The 22,088-nt window shown below is 38.6% G+C and overlaps 2 protein-coding genes and 1 long non-coding RNA gene across 8 annotated transcripts; 1 reads left to right on the top strand and 2 right to left on the bottom strand.

The window, feature by feature from the left end:
- Positions 1-383: 383 nt before the first annotated feature.
- LOC147852830 (uncharacterized) lies at positions 384-5,504 on the bottom strand. Of its 4 annotated transcripts, none has more exons than XR_015531261.1 (4): positions 5,123-5,504; positions 4,951-5,023; positions 2,895-2,974; positions 384-1,642 (listed from the first exon to the last, which is right to left on the bottom strand). It is a non-coding gene; the product is annotated as an uncharacterized LOC147852830 (long non-coding RNA). The 4 variants fall into 4 exon arrangements; XR_015531262.1 differs by having other exon boundaries at positions 384-1,181; positions 1,535-1,642; positions 4,951-5,504; XR_015531259.1 differs by lacking the exon at positions 2,895-2,974.
- A 2,622-nt stretch (positions 5,505-8,126) lies between these two features.
- LOC147852831 (peroxidase 64-like) lies at positions 8,127-11,097 on the top strand. 3 transcript variants are annotated; one of them, XM_087332926.1, is made up of 5 exons: positions 8,127-8,366; positions 8,759-8,953; positions 9,069-9,234; positions 9,720-10,334; positions 10,437-11,097. In XM_087332926.1, the coding sequence occupies exons 1-5, from the start codon at positions 8,142-8,144 to the stop codon at positions 10,775-10,777; spliced, it is 1,542 nt and encodes a 513-aa protein (XP_087189052.1). In that variant the 5' UTR covers positions 8,127-8,141; the 3' UTR covers positions 10,778-11,097. The 3 variants fall into 3 exon arrangements, with proteins under 3 accessions (XP_087189052.1, XP_087189054.1, XP_087189051.1); XM_087332928.1 differs by having other exon boundaries at positions 9,720-10,322; positions 10,467-11,097; XM_087332925.1 differs by having other exon boundaries at positions 9,720-11,097.
- Positions 11,098-16,756: 5,659 nt separating this feature from the next.
- LOC147852832 (prolycopene isomerase 1, chloroplastic-like) lies at positions 16,757-21,584 on the bottom strand. The gene is made up of 5 exons (XM_087333431.1): positions 21,120-21,584; positions 19,733-20,062; positions 19,189-19,262; positions 17,623-18,241; positions 16,757-17,227 (listed from the first exon to the last, which is right to left on the bottom strand). The coding sequence occupies exons 1-5, from the start codon at positions 21,570-21,572 to the stop codon at positions 16,913-16,915; spliced, it is 1,791 nt and encodes a 596-aa protein (XP_087189557.1). The 5' UTR covers positions 21,573-21,584; the 3' UTR covers positions 16,757-16,912.
- Between the last annotated feature and the right edge of the window lie 504 nt (positions 21,585-22,088).

Below are 22,088 nucleotides of genomic sequence, written 5' to 3' on the forward strand. Positions count from 1 at the left end.
TTATACTTATTTCTTAGCTCTAAGGGGTCATATTACTATACCATTGTGCATTGTACCCAAATATTTATTTTGCAGGTGCCTTTTATTGCAATTTTCATTTAAACCATGGATTGAGTTTGTCATAGTTTTTGTTTTAAAATCTGACTTTGTTAATTACTCTCCAAGAACCAACTTGATGAGAAAGAACAAGTCCATGACGCCTTTGGCAAGGTAGCAATGCTAACATCATAGGAACAATCCCAGTAAACCTTGCTACAACAAGTGAAGTTTAGATGTATATCAACAATATTTAGGAAATTTCCGAAAATTTAAATAGCAATTACATTTGTGAGCTAAAAGCTGAACAAATTTTTTATCAAGTAACATCATATTTCCTTATTTGGCTCTATTAATGTGTTGAAAGAGACCAGATCTTATATTTTACAAAGCCACTTCCACTTGCAAATCTGCAAGCTCTTCTCCTGCTGCAGCAGAATTTCTTTCGGGTGGAGATGATTCCGTACCAGGGACTTGGTATTTGAGTGGGATGAGGCTTTATGACTGACTCAAGCAGCTGTTGTTCAAGTTCTGCACATTTGAATTCTTCCAATTTAGCTTCTACCTCATCCTGATAGTAGATGCAACACATGATTATTCACCTTAAGTCCAGTTGATCTTCAAGGGATGATCTCTTTTGCTAGCATTGCTTTGGGTTCTAGAAAGGGAAATTGTAACAGCCTCTTGTTAAGGAGAAAAGAGAGAAGACCATAAACTAAAAACATGAATTCGTTAAAAAACGAATGTATCGATTAGACCTGTCACTTTAGACTAGAACCCATAACCTTGAGGTTAGACGACGCGTTGCCTGTGCACAATACATTTGATCCTGAATGATAAAATCTAATGGGAATATATGAAGGCAACGCCTTCCAGAATTCCACATTGTACTTTAGGACCTCAACAAAATCTTCTTCTTTTTTTATGTTTATTTCTTTTTTGTTTCTTTGGGAAGTGGGGCTCATCAAAATCAGCATATGCTCCGATGGGTGTATCTGATGCCTCCTGGATTTGCTTCATGACCTCTGTGCGCTCATTTATCTTACCCATTGTCTTGACACATCATCAAATTTCATTGTTGATCCTCCTGTTCTTAGAGAGTCAACAGATCCTGTAGTTGCTTTTGCTCCTTTCAACAAGATAATCTAAGCATGTAATAATATTACTAAGAAAAGGGATCTAAGCTATTATTTAATTTGTGCAAGGATCAAAGCCACATCGTAATTTTCAATCATTTAGTCACATTAAACTGAAATCATCCCTGCTAATTGCTACCAGCTAACTGAAATCATCTATATGCTCAAAAAAGGTGTATCTAATGAAACAAACTCCATGAAGAACCTAAACATGTATTTGGAACTGAACGTTGCTATGCTGCTCAACCTGAATCTCGTAATGTTTTTTCCTCTTCAGTCACAGAACAGCAGCCGCAAATGAAGCATACAAATTATCCTTTTAAGCCATTGAAAATCTACAGAAATTTAAATAGCTTGTAAACCTTCTTGTTTCGTACTCTATGTGCATTGCTTCATTCTCGTACCTCCAGTGCTGTTTTCTTCTGCAATAGCTTCTTCTTTTTCTCAAGCATTTCCAGTCTGACAATGATCTGTCCAAAAGGATAATTGTCAAGAAAAAAGAATATAGATGTTCAACTGCAAACAATTGTGTAACAATATATATATAAGATCAAGTTTCATGACATCTTAAATATTCTTGGAAATTCCAAAGCAACGATGAATCGCAAATAATAAATAGCAATTAGAAACAGCAGAGTTCCCTCAAGAGCATATATGTCTATATAAGAAAGGTAGATTATTCACGCATATAATCCTATTGTAAATCATAAAGAATGCCTACAAAATCAATCATAAACACCCCTTAAAATACATGTCAAGACAACATCATTCCTTTTTCAATGTATTATTGTCCAACCTTGGCTACAACATTAATTATCGTATTGATCTTCAATATTCAAATATTTGTTCCCAGCATCATGGAAAACATTCCTACTGAAGGTCAGAGAGGAATCATATATCAACTGCCCCATGAGCAATGCATCATGACTAAAAAACAATGTTCAAGGGACTCTTGCCACTCTTAAGCTATGGGCATATCAATTAATCTAAATTTTGAGTGTCCATGTATCATGACCAAAAACGATGCTTGAGGGACTTTTGCCATCCTAAACCACAACCACCATGAGCGGGATCATTGCTCCAGGAGTCCAACTTGGAAAATAATTCTCATGAAGTAGAGAACCCACCAACAAAACCTTTAGATTGCAGAAGAAAATTCAAGAGTTGAGTGGAAAAGTGGATGATAGGTCTGTAGCTAACCGTTTCCGTAAATTGGAGGCATCCAACATTTTTAGCGTGAGAAAATGTCTCTTGTTCGAGAAAAATAACTCAACTACATGAAATTTCTAAGGAATCTCAGTCAATGGTTAGTTTCCTGCATGCATAACCATTATTGCAAAAAAAAATTAAAAATTATGAGAGATTGTCATTATATGTCTTCCGTTTGTACAGTGAAATGCTGGTATTTAGGGAAACTATTCAAGCGGCATCTCTCTCTATCTCTCTATCTATATCTGTATACGCACATCAGCTAAGATTATAAGGAACTGGTACAAGTGACCTAACCAACACTAATAATCTATCTAACTTTATTCTCAGAGGTCAGTTTGGCCTTTTTGTGTTTGATTGCATAACATTTTATTTTATTTCTTAAAAGCAATTGGATGAACAACCACCCCTTCTCCCCCAAAAGAGGGTAGGATAGCACAAGGTACTCCTCAAGATTAGTAAGAGAATTGGATCAAGAAACTATACAAAAGGAGGGAATAGAAATCAACTCACTAATTATCACATGATTACGGTGGAAGCTTGCATGTCAACACTTCAAGGCAGTGTTGCTGAACATCAACATAATGCTTATGCTGAAAAACAAAGCAAGAGAGCTGTTTAACAAGCAATGTTCCTGACCAAAACACAACATTATTGATTTATCTTGTTTGTCTACGGGTAGTAATGGAGGAAAGTTTATTAAAAAGGACAAACGTTGTACTGTTGTTTTCTAGAATTTCCTTAGGCATGCAATACAATACGAAGGGAAAAGTTAAGGGAAAGATTGGGAAAACTCAAGTACTGACACATAGGAAAGTAACAGTGGTTTGCTTATACCAGCAAGTAAGATGCAAGTAGAAGAAAAAAACGAAGGTTTTCCTAGAAAGTTCATCAGCACCATGGGAAACTCTATCACCTGATCTATTTTGTCTATGTATAGAACAATAGAAAGTTCATCCAAGAAAGCTTAGGAGAATATGGGGAAAATCCATTCATTGGAAGTTTCATTGTATTGCTTCTGATTTATCTAGGCCATCATGTACTTTTGGTATATTCTCACCTCACAATACAAAACCTTTTAGATGTCAATACTTTGGTGAACGTAGTGGGGCCTAGCAGTCAATGTGGATAAGACCAAATCACAGTGGATAGCAGTTTCAAATCTCAAAATTAGTGTACTATGAAGAGGAGGAAGTTGAGTTGGGCTACAATTTCAGCTTTGCATCATGGTTGGCATACCTAATTAACATACTTGGAACGGGTGTTGGCTTCTATTAGGCACACCTATTACCACAAATTTGCAAACATGTGCCACTTGAGCACAAGCCAAAGATGGGAGATTAGAGAAATAGTATTTGATGCACGCATGGTGCAATCTCTTCTTTATGTTACTGAGGTTTGGTGACTCAGAATTTTAGCAAGTTCATGGAATGAAATATAGAACAGACAAAGAAATGTCTTATCCTTCATTTAAGGGTTTATGAGCACAAGCCTCATCATAATGATTATAGAAACTGGAATAAAAATACAGTTTTTCAAAGAGTTTATAAGTATGTCTTGAAAGTAAGCATAATGCCCTGAACTCACCTCCCCAAGGATGGAGCATTACTAGAAGGAAACATTAAAAGAAATTTTCTTCTCCATATAGCTGGGTCCAAGATACCCAGGAAAGGTTTGGAAGATGGCATATTAAAGAATATATAGAATTAGAATTAGAATTAGAATTTTTATCGTCCATAAATAGGCCAAATTTGACCTATGGGACCAGAGTATACATGTGTTCTTGATATATGTTTCCTTCCTAAGAAGGGGTTTAGGAAAAGAAAGGACAGGAGAACATGAGTCTGTGAGCCCATGTTTTATTCAGCCACATTAGAAGCCCACCAAATGCAGAATGGCCCAATATAGATCGAAGTTTAAGTCACTTACGGAGGTAACAGGTCAATGCTCAACCTCATATCCAGACATGAATGCCTCAATGTACCAGAAACAGAAGAACCTTGCATATTAGGAACTTATGCAGATTTAAGGAACTCCTAATGATGCAAAAAACATCATCAATGACATTAGGGGTGGGTGCTCTTTGCTCGTGTACGTGATCCCACATAACCAAACTCATGGAAAATCCAAAAGGTGAAATCAGAAACAAGCTTAGTTTTTCATTAATTTGTCCTGCAGGTCATATTCAACCTCCAAGAACGTTAATAAAATCTATATATCATTAACAGGTAGGTAAATTTTCACATTTTCTAACTTCACTTTGTTCATTGTTATTGTAGACAGAGACTCGAGACTTTCGGCTGTAATTTCTTGTTGGATATGTCCTTACTTCCTAAGATATCAGACAAGCTAAATGAACTGCATTCTGTTTTCTTTCCATTCATGACAAAATCCCAATATGACATCAAGAAATAAATAAGAACTACTTAGATTGAACATTCACGACAATCCTGCAGCATATTGTTGAACGAAAGAAGAATTAAAGAAGCTTTTTCCAAAGAAGAAAAAGCCAAAGAAGGGAAAAGGAAGGAAACAATAAATGATGAAATAAATACTTCAATGATCTTACCAAGAATTGCGAGGGTGGTTGTGTGGAAGGCACTACTGACTGAGTCCCCTCGTGTGTTTTCCTTGCAATCAATCTGCAAAGGCATGATCACGAACAAAAGAAAGAAATAGGGTAAGGAATAGGAACAGGACAGGCAGAAGAGTAATGGGTGGAATCACGACATCATAAAAACCTTGGAGAAAGATATCAGAAAAAGGGTTGGAAACCAACAAAACCCAGCAGAGTACCAAAAACCATGCCACATATGTGGTCATGCCATGCCATGCCTAACTACAGATTGCCCATGCCCACATTCCATCCCTAGACTGATTGAGATTTAAGCTCAAAAACCTTCACAATTCAAAGAAGCATGACATGCCTCCGATCCCATCCGGCCATGGCCCATGACTATCAAGTTCGATCTCACTATTTTCGCCACGAGTCATTCTAACAACTAAAGCATTCCGAGCCCAACCATGCCCATCATTCATTATATTCAATTATTTTATGGCCGTAGCCTCTTAATCGAATCTTTTGGCTTTTCAGCATTTTGTTATTTGTTTGTGTCAGTGTTTCGATTTCGAATTTTGTTAGCATTGTCTTAGAAAGCTAGATTCCATTTGTTTTTACATCCATACCATTCAATTTGGGCCTTCATTTCCTCACCTTTGTAGGTTGCTTTTATATGCGGTTCAAATTTTGCTAGCATTGGCATAGAAAAGGTAAATTTGAATTGTTTTAAAATCATCGCATCCCATTTGAAACTCTTTTTCCACCTTCTTTTTCTAGCCTTTGTAAGTCACTTGTGCTAGTGTTTCAAACTTGTTAGGATTGCCTTTCATAGGTGATCGGGAGTCCCTTTAAAGGACATTTGTTCATAGTATTGATCGTGTTATGGAAATAAATCAAAATGTCCAGCTCCATAATTTGATTGTCCATGTTGTCTAAATTCGTATAACAAATTATATAAAAGGTTTTAGGAATTCCACTAAAACAATGTTGTAAACTTAAAAGCGTCAAGCATTAATGAGTTATGATATATGATATTGTTGGTTTGTGGGATGTAATGTTTTGTTTCATAAGTGTCATATAAAAGGAAATAAGAATACTAATAAGAATCATTGTAAGCATACATGCACGCACACACGTTATCGTTGCCAAGTTCTGAACTAGAGCAAGAGACACACTCGAATTGAATGCTCATGATCACATACGCTATTATTGGTATTTTAGGACCCAAGAATATTACATAGTGACTCAAGCTAAGTCAACTCTTATCAAGATTCAAATAGGTGCCAATATTCACCAGTTCAGTCAACTCTATGAAGATTCAAATCACCCCCAATATTCACTATTTTAGAGAGATATAGTGCATTTATGTTACTATATTCTATGCAATAGGTTCGTTAATTTGCCATCACAATAAAAGAGCAATGGTAGTAGTTTTCCGCAATGTAAATGTTCACCTACTTCATTTTGAATACTTGCCAACTTAGGAAGTCTCCATTGAATGATTGATTAGGGGGAGTAGTTTAGAAAAGGCAACAATGGGGGTATTATATCATCATAGGGTGGATTTAAGGGTAGGCATGTCGAGGTATTTATGCCCTGAATAATCTAGAAATATATGCAGTGTAGAATGATTGCGTGTAAATACACACAATTCGGAGAGCCATGTTTGAGGGAGTGAGCAAGTGTAGAATGATTGCATGTAAATACACACAATTCGGAGAGCCATGTTTGAGGGAGTGAGCAAGTGAGCCGGTGTGTGAATGTGTGCATGCATGCATGATTGATTGTATTTGGGGGTGGGAAGGGTTGGTGGTTCAATTGTTTGGTTTGGTTTTTTGTCATTTGTTCATGTTGCACCCCCGTCCCCCCCAACCCCAAAGAAAACAACAAAAAACCCCAAAACAAAGACAGAGAGAGAGAGAGAGTGTGTGTGAGAAAGAAATATTAACGTCTTCTAAGTAGGAAGGCCAAAATGAGAGAGGTCTCCTAAGTAGTAAGGCCAAAATGAGAGATATAAATATTAACGTCTTCTAAGTAGTAAGGCCAAAATGAGAGAGAGAGAGAGAGAGAGAGAGAGAGAGAGAGAGAGAGAGATTAACGTCTTCTAAGGCCAAATAGAGAGAGAGAGAGAGAGAGAGATTAACGTCTTCTAAGGCCAAAATTTGGCCCATGAGACAATTGGAGAGAGAGAGACGGGAGCTGTAAATGTAGTAAGGAAACAAATTGAGTGAGCCAATTATATGTGTGTGTGTGTGTATAAATAAATGTCCAATTATGTAATGTTATGTAAAAATATGCGTAAATATGTGTACTAGGAGAGAGAGAGAGAGAGAGAGAGAGAGAGAGAGGTTTGGGAAGAAGAAGGAGAGAAGAAGCCAAGCGCGCGCGCCACCCCCCACACCTTCCAACCCAAAAAAGAGAAAAAACACTTTTTGCAATTAATGCTGTGCTCAGAGAGAGAGAGAGAGAGAGAGAGAGAGAGAGAATAGGGCATTAGATTAGATTTAAATTAGATAAGATTATTAGTAGAGATGAAATGAATGGATGGAATAAGTGGGGAAACACACACACACACTCTCTCTCATGGGCCAAATTTGGCCTTAGAAGACGTTAATATATCTATCTATCTATCTTTCTTTCTTTCTCTCTCTGTCTGTCAGTTTGTGAGAGCGAGAGAGAGAGAGAGAGAGAGAGAGACAAACCAAAACAAAAAGAAAAGAAACACAGGAACATCCCCCGCCCCAAACATAACAAATTTATTACACACATACAATACATACAATACATATATACATACATATATTACCTATAGGCTATGTATATATGTACATAAATAATATCATAAAGTTGGAGCCGAGGAAGGGGTGGCCTTCTTCTTATTCTTCTTCTTCACTTCACTTCCTTCCCTGCTCCTGCTCCTGCGCCTGCTCCTCCTCCTGCTCTATAGACTTCTTCTCTTAATTAATTAATTAGAATTAAGAAGAAGCTTTCTCTTCCTGGCTGCCTCTCTTCTCTCTACCTCCATTTTCCGTAATTAGCAGCAGCAGAAAGCAGTACCCATCTCTCTCTCTCTCTCTCTCTCTCTTATATAGATAGATAGATAGATAGATATAGATATATAGATCATAGATATAGATATATAGATCATAGATATAGATAGGTAATCTTCCTTCCTTCCTTCCTTCCTTGGGTTCCTTGCAATGCGCTTCATCATCCATTCCTGCTTCTGTGCTGCTCTGCTGCTGATCACCTCCATCCCCATGATCGTCCATGGCCAGCAGCAGCAGCTCAGTCCTTCCTTCTACGCCTCCTCCTGCCCTAATGCTGTCTCCACCATCACCAACACCTTCAACTCCCTCTCCAAGCAAGACAATGTCATCCCTCCCTCCACTCTCCGCCTCATTCTCCATGACTGCTTCGTCCAGGTTTACTTCCTCCTCCTCCTCCTCTCTCAATCTCTACCATTTCTCCTTCGCCTCTGATTCCCACCAAAATGTAGCCTTCTCACAGTTTTTTCTGAGAGCCATTTTCTTCTTCTAGATCACAGACGCCAGCAGCAGAATACATGTTTCTTGTTAACTCCACTGTTTCCTCGTGCTTCTTGAGAATCCAGATGAAATTTTCTTTCTTTCTTTCTTGTCTCCATTCTCCACACAAGCACTGCAGCTTTCTTTCATTGTTTTTTTTTTTTTCCGCCCCCCCTTTTCCTTTTGATTTTGTATGGCGACTTCAGAGCTCCTTTTGTATGGATTTCAGATTTGTATATCGTTTTTTTGGTTGTTCTTCATTGTTGTGTGTGATTTCGCTTTGGGTTTAGGGTTGCGATGGATCTATTCTGTTAAGCACTACCACAGACAATACAGCCGAGAGAGATGCACCAGATAATCAGAACCTTCCTCAGAATGCGTTCGGTGCTGTGATCGAAGGGAAGAAAGCTGTGGAAGCCATCTGCCCAGGTGTTGTCTCCTGTGCAGACATCCTTGCCCTAATGTCCAGAGACGCCGTCGTCTTCGTAAGATCTTTCGAAGAATTAATCATGTTTCTCTTCTGTTTCACTCTCTGTTCTCCTTCTCCTTCTCCTTCTCTGATTTTTGAGCTATGGCGCTTGTGAATATGTTGTCACACAGCTTGGTGGACCTACCTGGGATGTTCCCCTAGGAAGGCTCGATGGAAGAGTCTCCAAAGCTTCTTCTGTTATCGGCCGCCTCCCTGGAGCTAATTTCAACGTGAAGCAGCTGTCTGATAACTTTGCTTCAGTCGGCCTAACCTTGCAAGATATGGTGGTTCTGTCAGGTATGATGTTAGAACAGACGAAAGTGAGTGATTACTGCTGAGCAGGCAATGCAGCTGTACATTTATTTGCCACGATTAAGCATAACGATTTGTTTGTTTTTGTCTGTCGGAGAAGAAAGCTGTTCGATTATTCTGGCAAATTCCTTATATATATATATATTGTCACCATCAAAAGAATCGAGAAAAGGATTGCTTAGGGTTAATGCTGTTCGATTATTCTGGCAAATTCCTTATATATATATATATATATAATTTGTCACCATCAAAAGAATCGAGAAAAGGATTGCTTAGGGTTAAAGCTGTTCGATTATTCTGGCAAATTCCATATGTATATATAATTTGTCACCATGGAAAGAATCGAGAAAAGGATTCGTTAGGGTTAAAGCTGTTCGTTAGGTTTCTGGCAAATTCCTTACATATAGTTAGTCACCATGGAAAGAATCGACAAAAGGATTGCTCAGGGTTCGTTTCTTGATTGAATGCAGGTGCTCATTCCATCGGATTCTCTCACTGCGATCAGTTCAAGAACAGGCTCTACAATTTCAACAGCACTACGAAGCTCGATCCGTCCATTGATCCTTCGTTTGCTCAGCAGCTGCAGCAGAAGTGCCCAGCTACAGGAGGGGATGGAAACCTTGCAGCTTTCGACATAGCCACACCCTTCGGATTCGACAACAACTACTACAAAGACCTGCAGCAAGGGAAAGGGCTCCTGTTCTCGGATCAGACGCTGTTCCAGGATCCATCTACACGAGATCTGGTGGTCTCCTTAGCTTCATCGCAGGATCAGTTCTTTAACAGTTTCAAGGCGGCTATGGTGAAGATGACATCGGTGGGGGTGAAGGGGAAGGGGGAGGGGGAGGTGAGGAAAGAGTGCACAGTAGTGAACAGTGTCAGCCAAGGAGGAGGAAGCTCGCCATCGCCATCGCTACCTCCACCTCCACCTCCAACTCCACTATTACCTCCTCCACCTGCTACTACTACTACTGCACCTGTCCGGACACCACCGCCATCTTCACCTGTGATTCTTCCTCCACCTCCACCTCCGCCATCGCCACCTGTGGCAAAGACTCTACCTCCACCTCCACCTCGTCTTATATCTCCATCTCCACCTCCACCAGTGGCCCTTCCTCCATCTCCACCTCCACCAGTGGTCCTTCCTCCATCTCCACCTCCACCAGTGGTCCTTCCTCCATCTCCACCTCCACCTGTGGTCCTTCCTCCATCTCCACCTCCATCTCCACCTCCACCTGTTGTACTTCCTCCGCCTGTCCAGAGCCGCCCTCCGCCGCCATTTGTCCGGCCACCGAGCTCTGAGCCCCCGGCGCGGGGGGGAATCACGATTCCCGGCATACCCGGCTTCCTGCCTCCGATTCACCTCCCTTTCGGCCCCGGCTTCGGAGGAGGAGGAGGCACCGATCCCCCTCCTGCCTCCACAGGAACCCATAACAATAACAATAAAAAACCTTCATCAGAAGATTCGCCCACTACTACTACTACTACTACTACCTCCTCCTCCTCCACCTCCATGAATGGCCATTGAATTAATTAATTAATTAATTAGCTCGCCCATTTTCTCACTCATTTATATACATATACATACATACATTACATTACATTACATACATACTTACTATTCTTTTTTTTTTCCCCCCCTCCCCCTCACTTTTGACCTCTGCTCCTCCATTATTCCTTTTTCGCTTCATTATTCACTTATTTTACCTCTCTGCATCAAAGGAGGGGTCAGTCAGGTCACACCCTATAAATAAAAATACTCGTCTTTCTCTCTCTCCATCTCACTGTTGCAATATATATACACACTGTACATTCCAGCTTGATCAATCGAATGTGGCTTTCTCTCTCTCTCTTTTTTGCTGGCAATTTGTTTTAGATTTTTTACAATTTGCTGCCATGCTCTGTCTCTGTCTCTGTCTCTCGCCAGTGGCCATTGCCATCTTTTTTAAAACTGTGGCTTTTTTTAATGTTATCAAGACGTTAGCTAGTTAATGCCCGATTGATGAATGACTAACTTCAGAAGATGCCCCAAAAAAGCTTCTTGTGTACTGAATTTCCAGTTTGTTTTAAGACTATTTTTAGTGGGAAACTGAATGTAGAACAATTTTGGAGAATGACATTGAGAATTTCACTCACATAAAGTAAGTAAATACATAAGCTGAAGGAGCTATCAGCAACTATCTATCACAAGTGCTTCCATAAAGTAATAATAATTGACTACTTGGCTTTTCAAGTGACAGGTAAAAAAAGATGGATTGGATTGGACTGAATTGGCCTGGCATCCTCATCATCAACCGAAGGCATACATAAATGCTTATGGCTCATTTCTCTTCCGTCCAAAGTATTTGACAGACATTTCATGGAAAGCCTTTCAAGATAATGTCAAGTAGAATTCACCTAAAATAATATGGGAAATGTAGTCGATGTAAAAGATAACGGAGAATTCTCCGAAAAGGAACATGCTCACGTGTTGGAAATGATTAAAGCATGTGTGGTTGTTTGTTCCCCAAAGTAATACTGATTCATTTTGCCTAGAGGGATGAAAGTATTAAGAATTAAAGTGAATGGTGACTCACATTTCGATTACACTTACTTGATCTAAATTAAGGGCAAATTATGCATTAAGCAATCAATGTATATATAATTTAGAGCTATCACAAGGGTACAATTTCACAATTGAAAATTCTAAACCATAAACAAGTAACACATTCCCTGCTATATCAAAACTTAAAACCGTAAAACATCATTGGTATGGTAATCTGGAGAAGATTGAGAATGATTCATGATGGATCAGGATAAGGTCATTGTTCTCTATAATGGATTGATCGATGATGAGTAGAAGAAGGAACTCTAATCCAATCCCCATTCCTGTGCTTAAATTCCCCAAAGATTGCATTCGTTTTTTTGTCTCAGGTTCAAATACCAGGGCAGAGTCTTAGGATTCTGTGCTGAGAAATCATCAGCCTCAGCGTCATACTAAACGTTAAGAGTCATAAATGCTCTGTTTTGGGCATACACCTACTGACAGGTGTAGCTTCTAAGAGGAAGATTACTATACATACCACACTCATAGGTACACACACACACACACACATATATATCTCTTAAATAACCACAATATGTTTTGTATATCATAAATAACCTCCATGGTGTTAAATTTTTCTACAGCTGGGTCTTGCAAATTGGTTGCCATTTTTATTACTTATTGTAATGAGCTAACCCTAGTGGTCAGGTGATGAATGTTCATTGGTTTTCTTCAGTATGTAAATGCAACAAGAAGCAAGCCACGTCGCCCCGACATCTTATCCTAAATCTCGTATCAAAACAAAGGGATGTTAAATTTCGTCCATTCTCTAGAATGGGGGATGGGGTCCCTCCCAACAAGTAAAGAGTAAAGAGAGTATAACATAGACAAGCCAAAGAATTTGTGTCGAGCTATGGTGGGATGGCCCATGGGGTCCCTCCGAACAAGTAAAGAGTAAAGAGAGTATAACATAGACAAGCCAAAGAATTTGTGACGAGCTATGGTTGGAGGTGGTTGTTGTGTACCAAAATAGGACGTAAAGAGTAAAGAGAATATGACATAGACGAGTGAGAGAATTCGTGTCAAGCTATTGTTGGAGGTGAGAGAACCAAGCAAGGAATTGAAACCATTGCCTAATCCTTGAAAATCAAATCGTTCATATCTTTAGTGTCATCCCACCAAGAGTTTTGAGGAACCATCCATCAAACTTACAGATGGATTTAACCCTCAAACTAAAATCACGATAGTTACATTATACATATAACAAAACAATACTAGGCGTAGTTAGTTAGAGAGCTTGAAAAGGTGACCCACTAGCTACATCACGACAACTACATAGGTCAACTACATAGAAAACTCAAGCAATACCATGTTAGCTTGAAATGCTTCAATCAAACAAGCATAGTTACATAGGTCAAAACAATACTAGGTGTAGTTAGTTAGAGAGCTTGAAAAGGTGACCCACCAGGTACATCAAAACAATACTAGCCCTAGTTAGTTAGAGAGCTACGTCACGGCCACTACATAGGTCAAAATGTAAGTCAACTACATAGAAGGCTCATGCAATACCATGATAGCTTGAAATGCTTCAATCAAACAAGCACGTTGTTGAGGTCAAGGAATAACTCTAGTGAAAGCAATAGACCATCCATGACCCTGGGGTTGATAGTGAAAACCACTTACCACAACAAGAACAAAAGATCACAACACCAACACCCTTCAAAGAGTCAAGCAAGCATTGTTGCCACCATCCAAATCGATTATCTCTTAGTATTTTTAGTGTAATCCTTCTCAACCACTTGTAAGAAATGGATTATAATGGTATTAGTTAGAAACATTGCTTGGCCTACATGAATGTCTAATCATTTAGCTTTGTCGAATATTAGGATTAAGTCATTTGATTAATATGTATCTTCTCTATTAGTGTGAGTGATAAATTGAAACTCACTAAGTGGTTAGCACTAACACCAGTAAGCTTAAGGATGGTTTGACACTTGGATCACCCTTATTGTTGTAGTCCAGATGGACCATTGATGAGGAGCTGTGTTTGGGATGAACTCTCAAATCTCCATACACTAAATGCATCGAGTTAATTGCTTGAAGTGCTAACCATTATGCAATTAATCTTGCAATGGTTAATTTTTTTAATGGTTCAAATTGTATTGTTGTTCTTGGTGTCACTTAATGAATGTCAAGTTGTAGACAGGAGTGCTTGAATTCTAAACTTTATTGATTAATCCAACTTGTCATATTGATGTGGCAAGCCCCCCCACCCAAAATAACGAAACAAAATCATTCACATCTTCTTTGTTATGCCTAAATAGGGCCCACACATTGAATCATTCAGTTTTATTGGACGAGTCTCGGTAAAAAGGGATTTGTGGCCATTATTCCTAGTTTGGTGTAACCTCATCTTTAGTTGTGCCCAAAACCAACCTTCCAAAAATAAAAATCAATATGTTTTCTCATCCACATAGTCTTCATAGATTAAACTAAACATTTTTCAAGGTGGTGATTGACAACCACTTAAACATTTTTGGAGATAATATGTTCTTTTTCATACTTCTACTGTCTACATATATCCACATGAATGAGTTTTACTTTTTTGTCTTTATTTTAGATTGTGACAAGACAACATCAATGTGTATGATGATTTTTGTTTCTAGCCTCGTCTTAAAATGGTTCACATGGGTGGGGATTGCTTTTCACATGACATAAAAGTGGATTGGTCTCAACTCAATGGCATGTCTTGTATAATGCCACCCATACCAAACATGTGTGTGGGAAAGCATGGTAGATCTAGAGTTCATGACTTGTGATCTCTTGATATGAGCCTATGGTTATATTTATAGGATTTTGTAAACTCCCTCCAACTTAAAATGCATTGAGCTTCTACATGTTGTAGGTTAAAGTGGGCTTTCACAATAGGCTTCTCATTGCCCAAACCTCATTTAATTTGTATTTTGTATCATGAAGCAAAATGTAGACAAGTTCACATCCTTTTCTCATAGTTATTTACTAGGATTGGATTGATGACACTTTAATATTGATGAAATTTTATAGTTTCCTCTTTTCTTAAATTCAGACATTCTATTTAAATTCCTCCTTTGATTTCGATTGCTATGAACTCCTTGTTTCCAAAGGTTATTAGAGGGGCACACTTCTGGCCTTTCCCTTGTTTGCCTTGTAGGATTTGAATGAGAAAGTTTTGTGAGTAATGTCACCTACCATGCATGAAGAGACCATTGTTTTCCTCCTAAGAAAAGGCCATGTTTAGTTCATATAAACACATTACAGATGGACTTTAGCCCCACTTCATCAAGTTTAGAGCAAAAATGTCCAAAATCAAATATGAAAATTTCATAATGCATAATGTGATAAGTAGATTAGGCACAATGATTCAATATTAGGTGATAATCCTCTAAATCTTGGACGGCATGGCACTTCGTATTAGCTTGAACATCTTGGCTAATGCCATAAATATATGTCCTAAAATGCAACCTAAATATAGGGTCGTACTTATCTTGTTGTACCATGAGCATTTGATTGTAGACAATGGACATTGAAATCATTCAAAAAAGGACTTCATTTCTCTAGTAGTTACAACTTCTATTTAGTGTTATGCCAAAGCAGTTTTAAGGAAAATTAACTTGACATGGTAGATGCATTCAATTTTCAATAATTAATTTGCATGAGTAATAGTCAGGCGTCTTCTGAGTAGATTTTGACACAAAAGAATTGATTGATTTTTCTTTGTTTGATTTTATGTATTGCATTCTCCTTGAGCCAAATACATTATAGAAAGGTGTGTAGATTGTGCTTTTGTATTTCCAAGTTCATCAGACATAAAAAAGTTTAGATCAATGGTTGTATCCTTCCAATTCCCTATGAGAATGACATTTAAACATCTACTTCAAAAACCCTTCCAGCCAAATCGTTTTGCTACATCATTCCTAACTCAAAGCCAATATTTCAAATATTTGATGATTGAAGCATGCCACACCAATGAAAAGGTGAGTTTATTTATCATTTAGCCTTTGGAATGCCTCTCCTTAATTTTTGTTGCACTAATCTCTTGGTGAATTAGTATAAGTGCTAGTGAGTTTATCCATAAATTCTAGAATTAGCATTCAATTATGGTGGTTTGTTTTGTGGTTGACATTCTTCATCACTCTAATAATGCATATTCCCAATGTTCAAGTAACCAAGACCTGAGACCTCTTTCTTCCATGAGCTTCAACATTGGTCAATTATAGCCCTCCCCATTGAAATGATCAAGAACCCTTTCTATCACCTCATCATCGGTCAACCAATGTCTCTCTTAGACAAGACAATTATATTATATCTCTTGTTTCCATGACCTTTAACAAAATACTCAAGATGCCTAAGAGGTGTGGATTTAGGCATGCTCATCCTCTAAAGTTTCAATATGGTATTATGTAGAGATGTGTCAAAATGTTTTCATCCATCTACCTAGGAGAGAGGTGTGGATTCAGGCATGTTCATTTCATTATAGTTATTATGGAATTTCAAAGTCTATGACAAATCACATGTATTTTATTTTCCTTACTAAGTCTAATATAAACAATCAAGTTAAGATAGCAGATTTTGATGATAGGATGGAGAATGCATCAGCTATCTGATTATTGATGGATGATGAGCAGATGCATACAATTAATGGATTTTTAGGTTGATAAGAGGATAAAAGTTGCATTAAAAACTATTAAAAAGCAAAGGTGCTCAAGGTAGAATAATGTTGCTCTAGAATGGAGAAAGTTTTAGAGAGATTTCATTCACATACATTTGCTGTTATGGTATGAAAATTTTCAGCTTTCCTAAAAGATCGTTCACATCTCCCACGGATATGGAGAATATGGAATATTCCTTATTTTATGTTATAGCCTATATGCTCAATGGTTTAGGTGTATCTTCATTCCTGTGGTAGAGTTCAAAGAAGGTTTATTTTTTAAATGTCTTTCTGTATAAGGGTTCATGAGAGCTCAATGAAGGTATTTTTCCCATGCCATTTTGTAGGCTTAGATATACTACACAATAGACAATTTAGAGTTGGGTCTTGAATGCAAGTGAGAGAGAGCGAGAGAGAGAGTTTACATAAATTGGAATTACGGATGCTCTTATTTATATAGCATTTTCTAAGAAATCCAGCAACTTAAGATGGTCCCAAACAGGTATGATGGTGTGTGCTGCTATGAGACCAGATGCAGCTACAGCGGGCACTCCAATTCCAGGCATTGTACTATCACCGCAGCATAAGAGTCCTGGAATACTCGTTTGAGCTCCTGGAAAGCTCATCTCACCTGCCTTGATTGCTGGCCCGTACGTTCCTTCACTCCGCCGAAGATACCTCTCATGAGTTAGCGGTGTCCCCACTAGTTCCACCCTTGCCCGTGCTCGGATATCAGGAATGACCTTCTCCAATGCTCTCCATAACACCTGAAGATAACACACACATGCATTGTTTTCTTCAGCAGTCCTCATATATGATTATATGGAAAAATTCCACACTAAATATATGATTTTATACTGAAATTCACACTCTATATACATTATTACATGGTGGAATCCACGCTCTAATACGCATGATCATTGACTGTAGATTACAGTGTAATCCACACTCCATATATGATTACAATTTACATATTAAGGAATATGGGCACTCCATATACAGTTATTATAGTGAAATGAATAACCCTTATATGAATATGTAGTGCAATGAGCACGCAAATATGATTATATATTATGGAATGAGCACCCAAATATGATTATATATGTAGTGGTATGAACTCTCCCAATTCCCAAGAATTCATTATTGAAAAAAAGAGATGCACCTGCGACCGCTCGTCCTTCAGTGCGGCATATTGCATGCTTTTTCGATCCATGCCCTTCCAAATCTCGTAGGGTTCATTTCCTGCTGTATAAGCATGGACTGTATGATGCCCAGGTGGAGCCAATGATGGGTCAAAGACTGTCGGTATAGAGATGATGCACACATTTTGTGGTGCACCAATATTTTTCCAATCATTCACAATAAGATGATGGCATTCGAGGTCCTTCGGTAAACCTGATGCATCTATGCCTAAATGTAAGTGCATGAAACTCTCAGTTTTAGGAGTTAGTTTTGCTTGATTGACAAAGTCTTTATTATCAGGAATAAGCTTAGCTGTATCCCAAACAGAAGCATTTGATATCACTGCTTTTCTGCTTCTTATAGTCATCTTTGTCCCTTTCATTGGGCCTCTTGTTTTATGGAAAGTTAGACCCACCGCACGCCCATCCTCAACTATGATATTATCCACATGAGAACATAGCAAAAGTTTACCACCATACTTCCTTAAACCTCTTACAAGTGCCTTAATGATACTTTGTCCACCGCCAAGAGGATAATCAATCGTCCCATTTGCACGATGTCTTTCAGTAAACATTGTCACCATCTCTGCAGTGATAGTACTGTATTCAACCAAAATATTTCTATATGAGGCCTCACGGACTCAAAAATAATAAATGATTCTCTATATGTTTTAAGTAACCATTACCTTAATCTGTATGAACAGCTATTTAATCACCATTTACATTTGCCACCATATATCAATTAACTTTACAAGAGAGAATTCAGCCTTACCTTGAACATATTAAGTTTTCCTTCTCTGCATGAGGTTTACACAGATGGAAATCTTGCAGTGAGCTCGATGAGCTCGACTACTATTAACACATTTCAGAGATTATGTGATAACTACCAACTTCTCAGGGGGGGGGTTAGTGGCCAAGATTTTTACAGCTGACATTGTGTACTTACCAGTCGTGTTTTTATAGGTTCATAGGATAAAGGCAATACATTAGATGAAAATATATTGTTAGTGTTCTTTACCCTTCAAAAGCTGATGAATGCAGGATGCATTCATCAGAATCTGAGGGAATCCCAAATTTGAGCTTGATGACTCCAGACCGAGTCAGAATATGAAGTCAGGCACACACCAGTTTTACTGGATGGAACTCGAAGAGCTACAGGGTTTCCCGAAGGATATAAATACATATAAATAGACAAGCAATTAAATAGTGTCAGACTGCCGTTTTATGAATCAATTCAGAAAGCACATAAGAGTTACTTCACCTTTTTTCATATATTCATGCAACTGCCTGATCTCTAAGTGCTGTTCTCTAATCTATTTGGCAAAGCTACAGTAGTTTCAAGCACCTATAACATATCAGTTTCAGACAAGAAATCAAGGATAGGCGACTTTGCATAAAAACACTAAAACATTCTTATATAGATTCATCTTCAAATGTCTCCTAAGTTCCTGTCCTCACGATATTGAAAGTATCATAGCTAACACAGATCTTTAAACAATTGGGGCGACATATACAGAATTGCATTGTAGTCCATGGGTTATTTTTACCTATCAGCAAGAAGACCACTAAGAACAAAGCACTCTAAATCAACCAATTTTTTCAGGAATGGATCTTTGACAACCTGTGATTGAGACACACCCATAAGTTAACCATCTCTAGCTAGAAATTTAACGCAAATATTAGCATTTAACCCCTTAACATAAAATAATGGGAGAACGTCTAAGTTTATCACTAATTTCCCAAATGTCCCTAGATTTTTTTCTTTTCCCCAAATGTCCCTGGTCAATGTCTTCTAATTCTGAAAATACTCTGGGAAATTTGGGTAAATAGTGATAAACGTAGGGTATTTTAGAACTTTTTCCAAAAATCAACCATAATATCCATGCACTCTTCAATCATGTTCTCTAAAACAAACATGGGCATTTCAGAGATTTTGGCTATCAATCACAATGTATATTGCAATTCTTAAGTTACACTCTGTTTAGACAAAACCTAACGGGTGGTTGGGAAATAATGATAAACACTATTGTTATTCTGGAGTGTTTTTTCTTCTGAAAATAATATCTTTAAAATTTATGCAAAAGATCAAACCTTGTTAACCATATTGGAGAATGGGTCAAGAAGGCCAGTAGTGTAGGCTACACTGGGCAGAAGACGTGGTAAAAAACGTCCGATAGTGAATAAAGCTCCAAGATCTGGCCTCAATGCTGCTGCTGGAAGACTAGAAGCTGCTTTTCCAAGTGGTTCCATGTTCTTCTCTAGCTCCCTCCATTCAAAAGCTGCTTGAGGACCTCCTACCCTTGCGATCTCTGCCTCATATGCACCTCCATCTGCTGTGAAATTAAAAATCCCTTCTGGTAAGTAGCCCACCCATCTCTTATATTGAACACATGTAACATCTTCACCAATTGCATCCAATACCTGCATACATGAATCATAAATTTAGTGGTTATTTTTCTCTCATAATCTCTGAGACCTAAATAATTGCTTTTTTTAAATAATATACAATTCCTGGTACACAGGTGATTGTTTACCATCTCCAAGTATGGAGGGATAATCACTGTTTAAAAACAATACTAGATCAACATCAAGGCTACATTCTAACCATGAAATCTGTTGCTAAATCACTAAAGTTGTCTAGATTTCTCCAAATGCCAGCTAAATGGCCTCCCAATCATTATCCATATGAATGTGCTACACTTTTGGAGAGCTGATCTAACTCGATTAAGGGGATTACTTCACATTTGCTAAACCTCATTACAATTGACTAGATTTTGGCAATCCCTGATACATTTTGAATCCTTCGTCACTGTCAGTAAGTATTTTGAGGAAACTTTCCTTTACTACTCAGACGAGCTTTTCATTTTTGTGCATGAAATAATTAGAAATTATGAGAAAATACTATTAACCTACAGATTTTCACAGAAAATTATTATATTTGTGTCAGAGTTCTATTCTTTAATTTCAACAAGCATTTTAGTCAAGTGCGAGAATCACTTTTTTTACCTGATAGTTCTAGGGCTATTCCATCGAAATAACGAGTTTATTTGTAGAAGAAACTAAAACAACCATGGATATAACAAATGCATTTTGTAGAATAAAAACACAAGTGTTCCCTCCTGTGACATATCAAAAGGAAAAACACCAAAATATGCTTCCCACAAATGGGTTTTTCCGAAATTCACTAGAACACCCTATTACCCTAGTAGGAAAGTTTTGACAACTGCGGGGGCGTTCAAGGGATATATAGCTAACTATAAAAAACACTCAGTTTTTGGTGGTTTTCCCCTGTGGCAAATGCATACGCAACAAAATGAACAAAAGCATTCCCTACAAAACAAAATTCGTTTGCACAGAAAAGTACAAGAGAATTCATTACCTGAAAAGAAATGTATTAGCATAAAGAACAAAAATGTGACAGAAAAGGAAGTTAAAAAAGAAACAGGACACAGAGAGAGAGAGAGAGAGAGAGAGAGACCTGTTTGAGGGGATTAATGGAAGGTTTAGTGGATAGGCCAGCGTGGAAGGAAGGGCCAGAATCGAAATGGAATCCTTTCCGAATGAAAGAATGGGCGGCACCCCCTGCCACGTCATGGCTCTCACAGACGACGACCTTGAGGCCATATCGGGCGAGAATCGAAGCACAGCAGAGACCACCTATACCGGCACCGATAACTGCGGCATCCACAGGCTGGGAGGGGTCCCAATCGTCTTCGTCGTCGTCGTCTTTAAGGGCCTTAATGGGATATTTGATCGAAGAAGATGATCGGAAAGCAGCTCTGCAGGAACTAGGTCTACGAGAGAAGGAAGATAGTCTCTGCGTGCAAGAGGAAGAAGGAGACAAGGGCAGAGATGGCGATGGCGATGGCGATGGCGATGGCGATGGCGATGGCGATGGCGACCACGTCACTAACATAAGCGAGCTCGCCATGTCTGCTTCTCTGTGTGTTAAGGAGCCATTCTCTTTTTCACACACACACACACAGAGCTGCACTGTCTGATCTTGTCTCTTGCCACCTGACACGTGGCATGCATCCGTTCATGACACGTCAACCGAAGGATACGCATTCCCATTGAAACGTGTCACACGCTGGCGCATGACACATCATCACCGGAGAGCGCGTTATGCTGATGTGGCATGCCATGGTCGGCACAGTGGGATTTGATGGAGATGGAGACAACAATGGAGGAGGCCCACGATTTTGATTGCATCATGACATGGTGTCTAGGAGTCGGCAACGGCTCGGCCCAAGCCTGAATTGAGCTGGTTTGGACAAACCATTTAAGCCGTAACCGGTTTAGGAACCGGTTCGGTTCAAGTTTGAAAACTCTCAAACAGGTTAAGGCTTAACCGGTTTGGTTTGGACAAGGGCAAACCTGTTAAGCCGATACCAAACCATTGTTGATTCCATGAAACACAAAGGTGATGAAAACCATAGAACGAGAT

The sequence above is a fragment of the Azolla caroliniana genome, unplaced genomic scaffold (assembly GCF_043228905.1).
Source record: "Azolla caroliniana isolate FFs.n. ecotype wild unplaced genomic scaffold, voAzoCaro1.0.p SCAF_17, whole genome shotgun sequence".
Lineage (NCBI taxonomy): Eukaryota > Viridiplantae > Streptophyta > Polypodiopsida > Salviniales > Salviniaceae > Azolla > Azolla caroliniana.